This window comes from Helicoverpa zea, chromosome 21 (assembly GCF_022581195.2).
Source record: "Helicoverpa zea isolate HzStark_Cry1AcR chromosome 21, ilHelZeax1.1, whole genome shotgun sequence".
Taxonomy (NCBI): domain Eukaryota; kingdom Metazoa; phylum Arthropoda; class Insecta; order Lepidoptera; family Noctuidae; genus Helicoverpa; species Helicoverpa zea.
Genome location: NC_061472.1, coordinates 5756558 through 5775813, shown reverse-complemented (window position 1 = coordinate 5775813; position 19256 = coordinate 5756558). Strand labels below are relative to the sequence as shown.

The window sequence follows — 19256 nt, the reverse complement described above, 5'->3', positions numbered from 1 at the left end:
TTCGTTCCATGGACCTGATAGGGATAAACTGTCTAACTGTGCTCCCCAAGCTAGGTCGGACGCATCTGTTGTCAGAAAGTGGCTCGGTGGAGATATGTGGATTGGGGATGGAGTCCGGCAATTCTGTAGCCACCACTCCAGATCTGCTTGCGCCTCTATCGGTACGACATGTAGATTTTTGGACGATTTCGGAATTGAATTCAGGAATTCTAACAAACTCCGATAGTTGAGCCTGCCATTCGGGACTGCGAAGCTGGCAAAATTTAACAGTCCTACGAGACTCTGAAGATTCCTTAAACTTATCCTGTTGTCTCTTAGAGATTTTGACACTTTTGTCTCTAAGCTTTGACACTTTTCTGGTGGAAGTCGTTTCAGATTGCTCCAGGGATCCCAATGAATCCCCAGATAAACCAATTTCCTTTGAGGGGTGAGTTGGGATTTTGGGAAATTTATCTGCCAACCGAGGTACTGCAATCTTTCTAATGTCAACTGTACATGTGTTTTGAGAGTGTCCATGTTCTGGTGGGCAATTAAGAAATCGTCTAAATAAACAACGACGCGAATGCCTTGTTCTCGTAAGGATTGGGCAATCCAATTGGTCAGGGATGCAAAAACCTTTGGAGCTGTACTGAGTCCGAATGGTAGGCAAGTCATTTGCAGTAATTCTCCGTTGTAAACAAGTCGGAGAAACCTTCTGTGAGATTTTGCAATCATTAAGTGAAAATAGGCCTGGGAAAGATCTATTTTGCAAAGCCAATCCCGAGGCTGTAAGAACTCCGGTATCCGAAAGAGGTTTATAAGTTTGAACCGATCTGTGAGGACAAACTTGTTTAATGCTTTCAAGTTGAAAATTGGACGGGCGGACCCGTCGCTTTTCGGTACTAAAAACATTGTTGAGAGGAAGCTCGGAGATAAATCCACAACTTCGAGGACGCCCTGCCTTTTCATTTGTTTTATGAGATCTGACATAGCGTTCGAAACAGGAATCATCATGGCACTGCGTTTTACCTTTGGTAATATTAGTGGGGGCTTGCGTTGGAAAGGTATTCGATACCCTTTTATTATTTTGATCACGTAATTTGGAGCTCTCAAGTTCTCCCAATGTTGGACAAAAAGAGATAACTGTCCGGCTTTGAACTCGGTGTCCATCTGCCTCATGTCAATATCTACGTTTTTTATCAAACCTTTCATTTTTTGAGGTTCCAGCTGCACCATTGCGGTTTGTATTGCTTCTTGATTGGCCATTGGCTGCTCGAGGTTGGGGCCCATTCCGTGCACGAAAGGGACCTCGGACATTGGATGTCCCGTTATAATTAGCCTTTCCATGACCGTGAAATCCCTGAGGATATTGTGGGTAGCTGCCTCTCGGAGGAGCTGTGCACTTTGGCTGGTCTATGTCAACTCGTGAATATCCATTACAGCAGTGCGCACCTTGCGGTGGGCGGTTGCTTGGCGTAGCTCGGCTAAGACCTGCTTGCGCAAGGTTGGTGTTCTTTTGAACATTAACGGGGTTAAAAAATGCTTTCTTAACTCCACCAGCCTTTTCAAGTGCAGCCGTAAAAGAATCGGCATCGAAGAGGTTCTGGCAAGATGGTGGAATTTTCCGTATAGCTGATTTTATAAGCGGGTCTCGAATGCATTTGGTGATATTGTCACGTCTCAGTTGGATAATTTCGGCTCTATGACCACATAATAATTGTAATAAATCAGATGAGACTTTATGTACTTCACCACTTGAAAACACTTCAACAATCTTTTCTTGTAATTTATCAAAGCTCAAATGTTGTTCATCTTTTGCCCATGCTAAGAAATTTTTTATGGTTCCCTGCAGAGCCTCTTTAAATTTTAATAAACAAAAGGTTTGCGCAGCGAACGCCCTATCTATTTGAGCTAACTGTCTCGATGTCTCAAAAGCTTTTATTTCGTCATTAATTTCTAATTCTACGAAACCTGGGGTATGACTATAAATTTTCTGTGTATCAGCATAACGAACTTCACACCAATTGCTATTACCAAAATGTTGGATACTGTTAAGAGTCTCCAAGAACTCAGAAGGAGCTTTAGCTACAGACGGTTCCTTTAGCTTAGTTTGAATATCGAATTCAAAACAACGCATCTTGCGTGGTTTTACTTGGACTACCTACAATATCTCTATTATCTAAAAATAATTCACGGCTCTCATTCAGGTCAATACAAGATTCGTTACAAAAATTAACTGGAGAAGTGATATTGATATTATTATTATTCTGGGTTAGAAGGTTACGAAGTTCACCTACTTCTCTGGATAATTTATCGTAAAAATGATCATGATTCGACCGTCGGGAACGTTTTGACTTTTTATGTCTATGGCGCCTAGAACGTTTTCTTTTACGGTTTGTCGAACTATTCGAACTACTCGTGGACGAAGAGGTACTAGAAACACTCGATGAGCTGCTACTTGATCTATGACGAGATGTTCTCGGTTCCGCTGACGCGTCACCGGTGATTTCGGAGTGTACGGCCTTATTATCCATCCTAATACCAATGAAATGAAAAGGACGTAAGCAAAAAGGTTCAATTTAGCAACGCTAAGCGGGTAAAACAACACTGGTAATCATTAAAATTAAAAATAAGTCCAGTGTGAATTATCAAAAAATAAAGGGTAGATTACAAACGAACAGTAAAACTGTTAAAAAATAATAAAGATAAACACTCACGTGGATGATGTTCACTGTTTAACTGCTACTCGAACGAAATTCGAATATGAATTTCTAAAAATTAATAAATAAAATAGGGAAATGTGACTCTGTTCGCGAGCGAACCTTATCCGGAGGATAACAGAACGCCAATGAGCAAGAGGCTCTCGCGCCGAGCGCGATGCGCCCTGCCAGGTGGTGAAGCTAGTCAAAAGAGGGGAAGAGCGAAAGAGACAGACATATAGGGTAGAAAGAGAAGGGAAATAGGAGGAAAACGGAAGTGCTATCTCTCAATAAATTAAGCTTCGAATTTACGGTCAAGTTATTTAATATAATCATTTAAACCACACAATTTAAATATGTAGGTATCACAAAACGCCTACCACCGTAAAAAAAAATGTCTATAAATTACTTGAAACATTTTGCTCCTACTAAATAAGCCGCGGCTTCCTCCTCCATACAAAACTACGCTTGCGTGACGTCATCCACGCCGCGCCGCGCGATGTTCGCAAAATAAGGGCGAGCGGTAAGCCGGCTCACGGAGCGGCTTCCACCAATCAAAACTCGCGAGTGAACGAGAAAGAACGCGTCAAGAGTAGAGTAGCTATATCTGTCTACGCGCGAGTGACAGCGCTTTCTCAAATATGTAAACAAACAAATCAGACAAATTCACTCTCATTGTTCTTATTTTGTTTTAGATAATACCATTAACAATTTGTTCTTTGTATTACTTAATTGAATTTATTAGTGTGTGTATCATTTGGAAATAACATAGTTCGTGTGTGTGTTTTAGTCACATTATGTCAACATAGATGGCGTTGTGCATTTTTATGCAAATCCTGAATCGCGGTGTTAAGATTCTCCGCGATTTAATGACCCTAGTTGGGAATTTATTTTTTATGAATTCACCAAGTATATAGTTTTGATAATTTTGATTAAATAGTTGGCAGTATCATTACTCCCTACCTAATTCCCGCGATCGCACTGTGTGACCTGGTACTCAGTACAAGTACAGTACTACAGTGTGTGTACCTAGTGAAAATAGAGATATCTACGTTGAAATGATGTATTTTGATACGTAGACAGTTGGCATCAGGTTTCTTTTTAATGTACCTATAGCATTTATCGCATTAGACTATTTTCCGATCCGACAGATTGTTTACTTTAGGAAGGAACTTATTTTTCAAGGTTAAGTTTTGAGAATAAAAACGTGTTATAAAACTCGGTAGACATGGGAAAAACGTATCATTGAAAAGAAAAGATTGATATGTATCTTTTGATCACTGGGATATGTATCACTCTTTTGTATCTCTATATCCTTTCGAATCCGCGAGTGACATTGTACTGTTGCTCAGAGTGACTCGCTTCGTTCAATTCAATCCAATGTATCACTAAATCAGTACGAACTAAGAGTGATAGATTCGTTTAGGATAGATAGATTCGTATATCAGTTTATAATATTTTTAAGTTTATTTTTTTTTTATTTTTAAGTTTCTATTTTTCTATTTGAATTTAAGTTTACGATTTATGTAATTGGCTGTTAAAGCCGTGTAAATCGAATAAATAAATAAAAATAATGGTCAAACACTTATTCTCGGTATCGAGAAAGTGAGACAGAATATTCTAAGTAGGGAAGTGCGAAAGAGATGTCTGGACTTTCCGATGAGAAACCGTGACGCCAGCCGCTCAACGCTGTGTGTGCGAGTGAAACACAGATACAAACGGACGACGGATTGAATGAGTTGTTAAAGATACACTGATACATTCGGATTTGAACTGATACAAAGAGTGAGTGATAAGAACGGAAAGATACATATCTTTTTTATCTATCACTCCTGAGTTACCCATCTCTAAAACTCGGGCACGCCGCTCGGGTGAATTACCTACCAATATTACGTCTATATTAAAATTACTAACGTCCTGACGGATAAATACCTACGATAAATATTAATGGCTAACAGGCCGTTGTAAATTAAATACTTAAAATGTATTGTTTCTAGTGCCAAGTTTTCTCAGATTCTAGTACCTAGTTAATATACCTAACTAAAGATAATAAAGTTTTATAGATACTAATAATCTGCCGAATTCCTCGAGAAAACATGTTCAAACTATCAGTCTCTCAGTCAGTGCTAAAAGGTGGACTGAGAAATTACCTCCATTACCTCTCCCCCCCATCCCTGAGTACTCCCCCCCCCCAGTTTTTTTTTTTTGCTGCGGCTTCCCTATTTCATTAAACCACCCTTCGCCACTGCTAAGCTTTATATACATACTTAGTTGGGCTATGTAGGCTCAGCTGTCCAGTCTTACGTGATGCAGCTAATGACCAATGTTTTACAAGGAGCGACTGCCTATCTGAACTCCTCAACCCAGTTACCCTTGCCCAAGACTGATTTTCAGATTTCCCCCCTTCTTCACCGGTAACTACGGTCAAAGATATACAAATATCATTCTATGTCATAGATAGACAAAATACAAAAATTTTAATATAACTATAAAAATAAACGAGCTCCCTGTAATATCATCATAATACCTTCTAATCGCAATATTCTCCACAGCTCGAAGAAGACCTACAATCCAAGATCTACATGGTGAAGATAGACGAGTGCCTCATAGAGAAGGAGCAATGTGAAGACTCGTGCCGCAACGTTCTGATGAAGAATAATGTCCCTCTCTCCGTGTATACGAATACTACCAGCTTTGTGGGTGTATCAGCCAGGGTCGAATCGGAGTGTACTTGTGAAGTACAGGAACCGCTTGTTTGTTTGAATGGAGGTTCGTATTTTGTAAACTTGTGAATTTTTTGATAGGATACCTGTCTAAATGGCTTTGAAGCCAGTTTTTGTCAAAATACTGATTTTTTGGAACTGCTAAAGGGTCTTAGTTTAAAGCAGTTTAGAGGTGACTTAAATATGTATTTGCTTTAACTTGGTACATGTCAAAAATGTATTTTTAACATAAAATGCAAATATAGCGTTCTGAATTCATCAACTTTAAAAATAAATTATTATGCTCTGCTTACTTTAGGCCTAGATAACATTAGTATAGTATATAGTGGCACTGGTATATAGAACCATTTCTTAATTATTAATTTCTCCAGGTACACCATTCGCGGACAAATGCGAGTGCCCGGAAGGTCTATCAGGGCCCCACTGTGAGCAAACATCCATCGGTTTCCATGGCGACGGCTGGGCTATGTACTCTGCACCACCGGCCTGCCAAGAGGGAAGGGTGACGTTGACTGTCACTTCACATTCTAGTAACAGCCTCGTGTTTTATTTGGGCCCTTTGAAACATAATCCGCTGTTGGATGTTCAAGGTATGTTGGTTTGTTAGTTTTTAATGTCTCCCTACAAAATCGTATTTAATATTTTTAAGGTACTTTTTTCTGAAGACTAGGTGAATGTACCAAATATCAAACCCAAAATTAACTAATATTTTTCAATCCAATGATATAGTAATCGAGCAAGATTTTTGATACACAAATAGAACATGATTTAAAAAAAAAAAATCACAGTTATCATTAACTATGTACGAATTTTTGCTTCCTAGAGATAACACTATTTCCTGATTCAGTTTTAAAAATACCTACTTAAAAGTAGTAGAATATACTGTAAAGACAACCGCCTTGTTATCTTTCACACCACTATCCTTTTCTTATACAAAATTTATTCTCCAACTTGACTCGTGACAAAACGCCATAAAACATAATTTACGTACTGTTTAAAGTCAACAGCGGTAATGTATTAGCTATTAAGAGCTTCGTATCATACATTACACTTTGCCCGAAGTGGGTAAACGTTCTCCAAGGAAAAACATAGCGATATGGGCCCCTATTACTGTAATAGCACTTAGGAAACCAGTGTATGACATTTATTTAAAATGGCGGGTTTAACGGGTATTTTGAAATGTTGGGTTCTAGATTAGCTGAGGTTTTTATCTTTTTATGAGAGTATTTTTTGAATAAGAGAAACAGTCTTAAATCCCTGTCGTACTCATCATTTGTTATAAGTCCCAGAAGGTTTAAACAGCAGAACTCAAAATTGAATAAAAAAATTATTCAATTTTATTTGAAAATACTTCTCAACCGTCAGTCGAAAACATTTTTTTGGATTGAATAATAAGGATACCCAACAAAACTCGATTTTGACCCATCACAAATTGCGAAGCGAAGCCGCGGGCTAGCCGAGAAGAATCGGAATCATAATAAAAATGAAATATGCTCCTAAAATCAGAATCCAATTACGTTCGTACAACGTCACGTCGTGCTTTCCAATTAAATGGCCGAAAACGTCAACGTTGGCAGTACGGCTTCTGATACAATAATATAATTGATTTGAATATTTTCTTCTCTCTTCTTATTTTGATGATTTGCATAATTCTTTGGATGTTTGAATGATATTTGTGCTCATTTCATGGATTAGATATAAAAATTAAATGTACCTATAGTTTATCCTTCATGAAAAATTACTTATGATAATTTATCTCTAAACCGGGTCTTTATTGTCGAAAATAAATGACTGATATCTAGAGGTAATATCGTGTCATGTTTTAAAAAAAAACAGCAAAACAATAAAAGAAAAAATTACAAATAATGCAGATAAGTTTAGATTAAGCGTCAAAGGAAAATTCCAGCGTAATTCTTCAATAAACAGTACACAAAATGGAAACCAAATGAAAACCAACTTCAAAGCTAAGCTGGATTTGTTCGCTTAAAAAGCGATTTTTCAATGTATTTTCACGGTGAAAGCAAATATTTCCGAACGAGTGCCAAATTGGCAATCTAGCAAAGTGTTGTGTCCACATCGGGCCAGTGCTAAAGGACCCACTTAATTTGTGTCAACTCACTTGCCCAAAGTACATTTTACTAAGAAAAAAAAAACATTAAAATAGTTGATGGTAATGCTAAATTACTTTCTTCTTTCTGTTATGACTTTTTATGGAAAGTCAAAAATGATTTTTGAAATAACCTAGACAAATATAGGCTATGTCTAGTGAAAGAACTTTGCAAATCGGCTCAGTAGTTTCAGAGCCTTTAGGGTACAAATTACCTAAAAAGGTTTCCTCTTTATTGCATTAGTAGGTATATAATTAGATTAGAAGTTTCTTGATATTAATTACTATCTTTTTAAGGTAAAAACTTTCAATCTACATATCTTTGCATTTATTAATTTAAAAATAAACTTTAATTTATTCATTTAAAAATATAACAGGCTTTAAATATCTGTATGTTGTTCAAAAGCTTAAAATGAAACAGCTTTAATACCGCTAGTCTGAGAATGGTTGTAGAACACATTACCAATGCATTATGGTAATGTAAAGCCGATGACCATAATGTTACTATTACCCTGTTAAACTGTTGAATTCCACGAGAATGTTCGAGAACATCTTAGAAAGTATTAGTTGTGTAGGATCATTCCATTTATACTAATATTATAAAGCTGATGAGTTTGCTTCTTTGAACGCGCTAATCTCAGGAACTACTGGTCCGATTTGAAAAATTCTTTCAGTGTTAGATAGCCCGTTTATCGAGGAAGGCTACTTTTTACCCGGGTTCGTGCAGAGGTTTCCACGGGATGCGGGTGAAACCGCTGGCAGAAGCTAGTACAATATAAGATCAAATAAAGTACATATATTCGGGTAGCCAGAATAAAAATACCCCTGAGGAAAGCAACATTTTCTTTATATTTATTTGAATAATAGAAATAAGAGCTCGAAATTCAAGTACTCTTTTCTTTCATGGTTCGTTGGCTGCCTTTAAAAATTACTTCATACTCATAATGTTTTTATTATAATGTACCTACAGGTAAATAGGCCTAATCTTGAATTAGACCTGTAATAAATATTTTTAGGTTTTACATATTACAACAGTTAGCAGATATCAATATTTTTTGATTAACTAAACCTACATATTTCAGAAAACTGTAAACTTCCACTATCGTAACAAACGAATAGGCACACAAAAGTTCATAAACCTATCGTTAGTATGAAATACACTTGAAAACAACAATACAGCAACAATGAACATGTCACAGTAGATTGGCGTAACGACTTGAATAATGATTTCCTTACAAAAGAACCTCATTCAGAACAAGTTACCTTTATTTTTGTAGCCAATCAACAGTCGCCGTGCTCTGATGGCGGCAAAACAGCCAATCAGAGTGACGCATTTGCATTCTTGGAAATGGTCTTGGTCGTTGTGCGCTTCTTTATGCTGTACCTTTATTGTTAGGATGACCAAGATGTTTTGCTTATAATCGGGACTTTTCTTAAAACATTTTACCTTTTATTTTTGTTAAAGGTTTGTAAAAATATTTCCAAATATGCTTTTTCCCCTTTTGATATAAATAACTGTTTACTTAAACTGAGCTGAGTTAACGGTATGTTTGTATACATGTATAATTACTGTTGTGGGAGCCTATATTTATCACATAGCAACATATTCATTTCCTTAACGACCGTTTTTCTGAACCACTTACCAAGAGCTATTAAAAGAAAAAGTGATATTTTATGTCACACATCGGCGTTATTTATACCTTCTATTATAAATAATAAACTATCCATAGACTACATAACTAGCTGCCATCCCACTTGAATGCTTAGACTGTAATGATTTTTTAATGATGCCATAATGACTGACAGGCGTGTACCTACGGAACATTATGATTTATGGAAGTAACCATCGCGTGATAGGTGGAGCCTTTAATACCTTTCCAACTGTTACGTAATTATTTTTGTTATGTTGGTACACCTAGTTTGTATAAAATTAATATTACGAGGATTAGTCCGTGGAAAACATTGTTAGTTGGTTACCCTATGTTTTGGTTTTGATATTTGTGTTAAGTTAATTAATTTGTCTTTGATAAGTTTGTGTGAAGTGTGGTGTGTTTGAAATAACAATTAGTTTTGAAGTAACAGTATGATTATTCGATATGGTTTTTGATGTATTTCTAATTTGTATCAACTATGTGCCTGTTCTATGAGCAAATTAACTTGACAAAAACAAACCGCACATAAATTTCAAATAATAATATAATGTTATACATAGAGGTAGAAATAGGCTTGCCCTATATTATATTCTGCCTTAAATATAACTGGCGAACACCTATATTCTAAATAACAATATAATGGTATACATAGTTCTTTATAGGCTTACCCTATATTATATTCTATTAATATTAGAACAGATCCGTGTTCTTTATTTACATATTACAATAATACACACAGGCTATATTAAAAATACATAAAAATATACCACTTTGGCACACTTTGTCCTAACTTTTGTTAACTGTTACTAATTCCGCCATTTTGTCCACAGATTTCATGTCACTAGAACTGGTAGAAGGTTTTCCAGTCCTCTTAGTGAACTACGGTTCAGGAACCACTAGACTGAACAATAGTGTCGTCCATGTAGCTGACGGGAAGCCGCATCTCATAGAAATTGTTCTCATGAGAAGTTCTATTGAAATGTTCGTGGATAGGTGTAAGCTTTCTACGTGTATGAGCTTAGCTGCCCCTACTGGACCTAGGGAGATTTTGAATGGTGAGTTCTATTCTTTTGTAATTTTATAATATATAAAAAAGAAAAACAACGAAATAGGTGCAACATCGGGAACAGGGACAAAGTTAAGCACAAAAAAAAACCTCTTCTATAAGTTATATAAAAAGAAATATATGCTTAGAATAATAGTAACAATAAATATGAGGATTTTTTTCGATAACAATGTTTTCATATAATCCTAATGTTTCATGCTATCATACTCATCATCCTCCGAGCCTTTTTCCCAAACTATGTTGGGGTCGGCTTCCAGTCTAACCGGATTCAGCTGAGTACCAGTGCTTTACAAGAAGCGACTGCCTATCTGACCTCCTCAACCCAGTTACCCGGGCAACCCAATACCCCTAGGTTAGACTGGTGTCAGACTTACTGGCTTCTGACTACCCGTAACGACTGCCAAGGATGTTCAATGACAGCCGGGACCTACAGTTTAACGTGCCATCCGAAACACAGTCATTGGTGTCTAAGATATACTTAGAAAGTACATACAAACTTAGAAAAGTTGCATTGGTACTTGCCTGACCTGGAATCGAACCCGCGCCCTCATACTCGAGAGGTTGGTTCTTTGCCCACTAGGCCACCACGACTTCATGCTATCATACTAGTGTAGGTTTTTCTAATTTGAAAACGACATCGTAAAGATGTCAATAAACACGCCTTAATCTTCTCTAATACTACGCGAATATCCCTTTAATATTGTATAGGTGCTCTATGATATACTTAACTACAATAACTTAATTTAGTACGGGGTACAGATATTGATTACACCCGAATCTTTGAGCAAATAGATTTCACTTGAAATCGGATCTGTCTACCAAGTTTAAAGTTAGTAGGTAATTACCTAAGATTGTGAAATATTCTAATATATTTAGTTCTGCAGGCATATAAATTGTTAACCAATTACCTAGTACTTAAGTTTGATCCTAAACTATCTAGACCATAATAATACATCATTTGCAGTAATCATTAAATTACATTTCTAATTTACTGGACATTAAAATATTTCAACTATTAATTACAAATAAAAGTTGAGTTTTAACTCTTTAGTTAAAAGTTATATTTCTACGAACTAAACCTAATTGTTTCTCATCATCACTTGCTCCTAAATTCAGAAAAGTTTGAAGAAATTTATTGTTTTCATTAATTAATTTCGGTTGTACGTAAGTTGTTTAAAACTTCTCAATAGTTTTAAATACTTAAGTCGTTTAAATTCGTAGCACTGTTAACTCAGAAAGTTTTATTACTGAATGAGTCGTTAATTACGCCTTTTAATCCTTTTTCTAATTTTTTTTATGACAACATTACGTTAAAAACGCCTTCATCTTCAGTGGGTTATGAATAGGTTTTTTTTTCAATAAGAATTCCATATTGAATTAACGGCCCAAGATGAGGGCGATGGGTTATTCTTGAGAGAGGTTTTACGCAAAAAAATGGCTGGTGATACACACTAAAAATATAATAATAATCATCCATACACGACCAATTGTTAACTAAAACAATATTGTTCACAGTTAACGGGCCACTGCAACTGGGAGGTGCGAGCATAGACCTGCAATATCTCGCTAGAACATTCGGCTGGAAGCACGTGCCTACCAATCAGAACTTTATGGGATGCATCAGCAACTTCACGTATAACGATTTTGTAAGTATTATTAGCTTAAATATGCTATAATTTATAATGTGATAAAGTTAGGTGAGCATGTCTTAAAATTGAAAAGAAAGCCGTTTAAATATCTTTTGCAAAAACGAACGGAAAAAATGTGAAAATGTGTCGAAATGAAAAAAATAATAATAAAAAATTTATTGAATAGATGTTAATGTTCAACTCCCCGAATTTTGTATTGTAACCAAACTTCGTACTTGGCACCTATTAATAACCGAAAAAAATTGAGTAAGAACTAAACAATTTCACTCTGATAATTATTATATTCATCATGGGACCATGACAGTGTCACTTAAGAGATGGCCATACGGAAAACTTTTAATAAACTTTACCTTTATATTATTTATTTTTCTTTCGTAACAGATGTACAACCTAGGCGAGCCATCACTGCACCACAACGCGGACCCGAGCTGCCAGCGCAGCATGTACACGGCAGTCACCTTCGGCATCGACACCAACTTCCTCGTCGCTATACTCGTCTGCATCGTTATATTAGCTAGTGAGTATTATGTACAACCTAGGCGAGCCATCACTGCACAAAAACAAAATAACTTTTGAACAAAAACTGCCTTTATGAAAAAGAGTTGAGGCGAAATCTTGACTTAAATAAATATTCCGTGACAAGAATGCTAAGTAAAATCTTCTTTATATGTGTATACTAACTTAACCAGCTTGCTTAACCGACCACATATCCAAGGTAAGGTAACTTTTGCATAAGCACACATTAGTGACCAACTTACAGATAACAGGGCCCAACAAAGTGGTCACTGAGTCACTAATTAGGTTTAATCAATTTTATTTAAAAACTTCTCTTATCAAATATCTAATCCCCGAATTTCTTCCGCAGTCCTCCTCCTAGCAGTGGTAGTCCACCGCCGAAGAGCAGACGCGTGGGCCGAGAAGGAGTTAGACGACATTCGAGAGAACATCATCGCTTACGAAGACGAGGGGGGCGGCGAGGGGGACGCGGGCTACGACCTGCACGTGCTAAGGCAAATGTATGACGGACCTCTGCCCGATACTGATGCCTTCATGCAGAGTAGAGGTGAGGAATCGATACAGTTTTTTTTGGGATGTACATTGTACGCCCAAGTGCTGAAATGCCACATAAGTTTATTTTAATTGCTATAAATTTTGGCTTTCTTTAGAAGGGTGTTAGATTAGGACATTCGAGAGAACGTCGTAGCTTACGAAGACGAGGGGGGTTTTGTTTTGGCATAAGCCCGAGTGCTAAAATGCCACTTTATTTGAATGTCAATGTGCATATGATTTTTGGGTATTTATTGTGTGAAAATAAAAAAAAAACAGACTGCTTGAGACTTGACTTTTCGGGTCGGTTAATAATTGAGTACTTTCTTTGGTAGGGTGGGTATTAGGACTAGGTGCACTCTGTTGCAATTTATTGAAAACTAAACAATAGAAAGAAAAACATGGATTTATGTACTATGTAAGCCTTTTTTAACAAAAAAAAAAAAAGAAAAATGATTTTTTTGTGTCTCATGTTGCAATTATTTTGTTAAAACTAAAGTTTACAACACATTTCACAAAAAAAAAAATAACAAAAAAATACCTACTCCAAAAAATACATCACTTATTCTGTACATACAAGCATAATCATAACGAACAAATCCTTTGCGCTCCGATATCAATTTCTGTCAAAAGCAGTGCTAAGCAAAAAATAAATGTAATGAGCTAGGGCTCATTTTTTAACCTGCTTTTGCCAGGTCAACGGTGATCGTTATTGAAAATGGCGTCGCCGATAAAATATCGAGCTATCTCTGATATCGTGTTGAGGGGAGCATTTTTTATCTTTAGCTTTTTCACTATGGAAGTTGTTTTAACGATATTTTTGGAAATTGTGATTTAAAATATTAATTTGTTCGTTTTGACATAGTTTAGTAACCTTCTCAGGTCACCCTAATTTATTTTCTTTGTGGTCATGCCTATAACAAAAAATAAAAAGATTTTTCATTAAAGACATAGATCACATGAATAAGTAAATAAAATGGCTTAGAGGCCATATATGACAAGTTATAGGCCACAGGAGAAGTTTTCGTCTATTTTTACGATATGCAAAAATAGGAACCATCAATAAATCGGTATTTTTTTGGTACACTCAACAATACAACTCCGTTCAACATTTTTATTATTGATTTTTTTCTAAAATATCTTCCTTTTCTCCCAGGCATGGTAGGCGCAGCGCCAGATATCTCAGGGTTCTTAGACGACAAGAAGTCGGTGCTAGACCGAGACCCCGACATCACGCCTTACGACGACGTCCGACATTACGCGTATGAAGGAGACGGGAATACGAGCGGTTCTCTCTCTTCTTTAGCGAGCTGTAAGTATAAGTTCTTTCTATAAGTATTACCATAGTTTCTTCTTAAACAATATTGATGACTGATATAAAATAAAATCATGTGCTAAATATTATTTAAAACAGATCAAAATAGGTATATAGGAAGGTATATATTAGGAAGATAGGAAACAAAAACATTTATTGTTAAAATCCAAAGGGCAAAGGCCTCCCCATCTCGCTTCCACCCTTCCCGATCTTTCGACCGTGTCCACCAATCCGGACGATAGGCGTCTAGTTCGTCACGCCATCTCTTCCGGGGCCTACCCCAGAGAGTAAAGAGAAAATCAGAGAAATATAGGAAATATTATAATTTTCTATATTAATTTTGACGAACTGTGATATTTTATAGACATCAAAAGGCATAAAAACATATTTAGTATAGCTACTGTGATTTTTTTTTTGGTGAAATAAAGCCTCATCCAAGACGATTTAAATACTGTTTTAAATTTTAAGTCCACTTCAAAGCAGAAACTTAAGAATATTTTATTATCGAAACAGTCTATTCACAGATTTTGTAAATTATATTTGCGACATAAAAATGGTTTGTCTACATTTTATGTTATCCTGTCTAGACGTTTGTTTTACCTTTATGATAAATAAAAACAGTTTTCACTTCAGTAATGTTTTTAAACGATTTTTAACTTTTTGTTATTGTGGATTTATATAAAGCTGAATATTTTTCATATATTGAAAATTATTTGTGTGTTCGCTTAAATGAATCCATAAAAAATATTATTTTTAGTGTCAGTGCGAAGATAAAGGTATCTTAATCTGTATTGTTCTGAAGAGATCTTTGTTTTTTTTTTTTCATCATCATCTCATCATTATTTTTACAATCAAATATTAACGAACCATTCACTCCATAGGTACGGACGACGGCGACCTCAAATTCAACTACCTACAAACGTTCGGTCCTCGTTTCCGCAAACTCGCGGACATGTACGGCGATGAGGACGAAGACCGACCCCACGAAGAGTCCTGGTGCTAGCGCCACGCCTGGCTCGTGTAGCCTCCTCACTGTCCAGGCGAAATGCCACGCGCTTGGTGACGTCACACCACGTCACCACGCCCCAGATGCCTTACCGCTTCACAGTAACAGTGCCACCGCGTCTTATGTCCAGTTGACAGCTGTCACTTTTGACAGCACCTGTCAACTGCACCAAAAACGGTCAGACAGTACACGGTAATAAGTTGCCAGTGACATTCACACCCCACCGGATGAAAACCCCCCTTTGGTTGAAATTGACTTGAATTTGAATTAGAACCCTGTGATAATGTGACTTTAATTTTTAGAGGTTCGCTTTGGGATTGTATGAAATTTTTGTGTTTTGTTTGTGAAGAAGATTTTTTGTACAATTTTTGACAGATAGTGATAAATACACTTGTATCGATACTGTTTCTGTTTTTTGTATTAATCTTTATATAGACGTGATAATTTCTTGTAGAATTTGGAAAGCTGAACAAATAATTCATATTTAAACATATGAATTCAGGTAGAAATACCAGCAATTTTATTAATAAGTTGCTCGCGATTGTTTTCCATATTGTGTGAGAAATATGGCGTCTGTACACAGATTGTCTCTCATACTGTATTGAATGAAGTTGTAGCACTTTTGCACTCGCATGTACTTACGTGACAAAAATTAAGTATGTTGCTAGTCGGCATAACACTTTTATAAAAGCATATTTATTTGTTTCTCTCTTTTCAAAAATCCCTAAGCTACATATTTGATTGCATTTTTAGTTATAAATAATTTTAATTAAAGTGTCAAATAATTCGTAAATTCACTTGGGTACACCCAACTTATAATTAGTATTTCAAAAAAGTGGGTTCAATTATTAACTGATTAAATTTAATACAACGTGATAGCCTGTAAAGGTGAAAAGTTTGTAGTAAATTGAGTTTTTTTATTTTTATTAAGATATTGTATTCAATTATAATTATTCAAATAAATCACATTTAAAAATGTTTTTAAGGAAAATGACTGATGTAACATTAGGCATCGTTGTAGATACGCCTAAATTATTTCGACTATGTAATTTTATATGTAAAATGTTTAGGACAGAGAATTGAGTGATGTGTATGAAACTTGTATTTAAGACTTTTATACGTATTATTCATTTAGTTTTGTAATAAAATAGGTCGGCCTTAGCTATTAGTTAGTTATTGGTATGGGACGATTTCTCCTCAAAGTCGCCTCGCCTCTTTAAATTCGTTTGGCAGAAGTTTTTATTATTCAATACTTCCATTATTCAATGAATCATTGGATAACTTTCCTAAAAATATTCAGTGATTTTTTGAACACATAAATTGGCGTTTTCGCGCGTTTTACCTAATTAGAATTATAAAAACTAACATTTTGTACTCAAACTGTGTACTATATTATAAAAGGGTTTTCTAAATATTGGCCGAGGCTAGGTTTGAAGGATTGGTTCCTACCTTATAATATTGAAGATGGAACGGAAGTGCCATTTTGTCTTATTTTATTATATTAAGCCATACCGATTTATGTTAAAAATAATTTTGTGACGATTCATTGAAACAGGCCTACACAACAAACAATATTTCATAATTATTTAATATTTTTGTGACATGCTCCGGACGGTGCAAATACTAAAAACTTTTGTATTTCATTATTTTGTAACGGACATCTAATGTTAAATAAATAGTTTCAACTAATTGTAAGCTCGTCTTAATTGGAATATAGTAGATTATAAATTGTAAATATGTACAGCGATGGATAAACATTGTGTGAACTTAATATTCAGTAAATTAACTTTTGTATGGTTAATATTAGGCGAATATACAAGGTGTCTTATCATTATGCATATCAACGAATTATAATATTATAAAAAAAATCCTGTAATCGGATCCGTTGTTTGGAAATGTTCTCAATGTGACATATGCCTAACTATCTATATGTAATAATCCATACTATGTGTAATATCCTTAGCAAATAAAAATAATAACTATATCTACAAATAAATATCCATTATTTATTTCGGACCAATAAAAATCTGTTACTATGAAAGCTGCAAAACATTTTTGTTAAAACTAGTCCAAAAATTGTTAGCAGTAGAAGCGTTAGCACAAAAATTCAAACTTGAGTATTTCATGTACGAACATTTATTTCGAAAATATTTCAAATATTTTTTTTTTTACTTTTAAAATACGATTGGTCAATGGATTTTGTGTAGATTTTCGTTTGTAAACCGAACAAAGTTTTTTGTAAAAGGATTAATATTCTATATAGACGAATTCTTATATTTTTGTGTCCATAGTTATTAAGTAGTCGTTCGCTTTATTTTCTTTTGTTATTGACATGTTGTTTTGTAATTAGTTTATAAGTAGGCACAGAATTAATATAGTACTGTCCAGTACTACGCGATTTAGGTTTATTTTATTTTTTTATAATTTTGATACCGATCCTATGAGCTGTTTACGTATTTAATGTCGTATATAATTTTAATGCTACGTATATAGAAAAATAAATGTTAATTTCTTCCCTTATTTTGAGTTTCAACTTTTTACTGACATGCTCTAAAACCTTGATAATGACATAAATGTACTTCTTTTACAGTTAAATATACTTATTTTATTTTTAAAAAGCTAAAAGTAAAATAACCAATTAGTTGCTAATACAACATAAATATTTTCTTTAACTTTTTTCCATACTGGTAAAAAGCTGAAATTGACAATGTAAAAGCAACTTTTTTGATGATTTTTCCTATATACCGCTTGAGGACTATTGTCTTAGGATCTTACTCCTCAAGATTCTTAAATAGTTAAGTAACAGTGTAAAAAGTGACTTTGATTACATTCCAATATACATACGTTAATAAAAATGTAATGTTATTGATCAATTACTCGTACTTAGGCATTGTTGGTGGACATTTTTCTAACGTGACATGTTTCAAAAATGGCTACCTACAAATAAAAACACTGCCATAAATAAAAAAACTAAGAATAAGAACGCTTTTAAAAGTTTTTTTTTTTATTTATTCACTTGAATACGAGTTTAATTTAAACGACAACTTTAAGCGATTAAGTGCCTTCAGTTCTGTATGAACATTTTATATTTTAATAAATAATTTTGAACTTAATTGTACCTTACTAGGTACAGCTCTACAGTAAACTTTTTATATTATATTATTTCTTAGTCACTTGCGTTAATGAATTGTGATCTTAAATGTACTTGTATTTGTTTATGTTTTGGTTGAAAAAAAAAGTTTTTTTATTTGATTTTACGTAGCTTTGCTATTGAAAATTCTCAATTAAAGTTTTCTTAGTATTATTATTTTATAATTCATTTTTGCGCGAGTGACTAGTGCAAGATGGGTCTGTTTTTGAATTATATCCATAGACAAGGATATTTTTGAACTCAAATCCATCTTTCTTCTACCGCGTTTTTGGCTTGACGCGCCATAAACACTTATAAATGCGATAAAAATCGTTTTTATGAGTAAGTGTATGATAAATCGACCATATAAGTTTATGTAAGTAAAGAGTATGTGTACCTAATTATTATCAAAGTAAAGTTGGATGTGTTTTAAGGCGAAGAGAGCGACTGAAGATTGTCATATTATATTATAGGCTAGCTTGAACTTTGTTACATAGACATTAAGTATTCAAGGTCGATATTGGAATAAACGAAATGAAATAGAAACTTATGTGATTTTATTTTTTCTCTAGATATAGATAAAACAATCAATATTCCTACTTAACAATCACTAACAATATTCGGTAAGGGATTTGTTATGTACCTTGTATGAGACCAAATTCACAAACACTACTGGGCTTAAAAAAAATTGTTACAATAAAACACTGCCCAGTCGCTTACATTGAAAATAACGAAAATACGGTCTTTCTTTATTCTCGCAGTGTGGCGTTCACACTTCGCCTTTCAAAATAATTAATTAGTTAAACCAATTGATAAAAAGGTTGACGTGTGAAAAGTGTTGCATTGAAACGAGTTCGTGGCGCTTTTGTTCCACGTTTTAATT

General features: G+C 34.8%; 1 protein-coding gene across 1 annotated transcript in view; it reads left to right on the top strand.

Annotated features, from left to right (window-relative positions):
• LOC124640787 (DE-cadherin) overlaps positions 1-18919 on the top strand; it is a 228051-nt gene extending 209132 nt beyond the window's left edge. The window contains exons 17-24 of the mRNA XM_047178713.1: positions 5231-5447; positions 5773-5991; positions 9991-10215; positions 11742-11872; positions 12257-12392; positions 12741-12938; positions 14079-14234; positions 15119-18919. Coding sequence (XP_047034669.1) covers positions 5231-5447; positions 5773-5991; positions 9991-10215; positions 11742-11872; positions 12257-12392; positions 12741-12938; positions 14079-14234; positions 15119-15240 — 1404 coding nt within the window. The 3' untranslated portion in view covers positions 15241-18919. The remainder of the gene's footprint in view (positions 1-5230; positions 5448-5772; positions 5992-9990; positions 10216-11741; positions 11873-12256; positions 12393-12740; positions 12939-14078; positions 14235-15118) is intronic.
• The last annotated feature ends 337 nt before the right edge of the window (positions 18920-19256 follow it).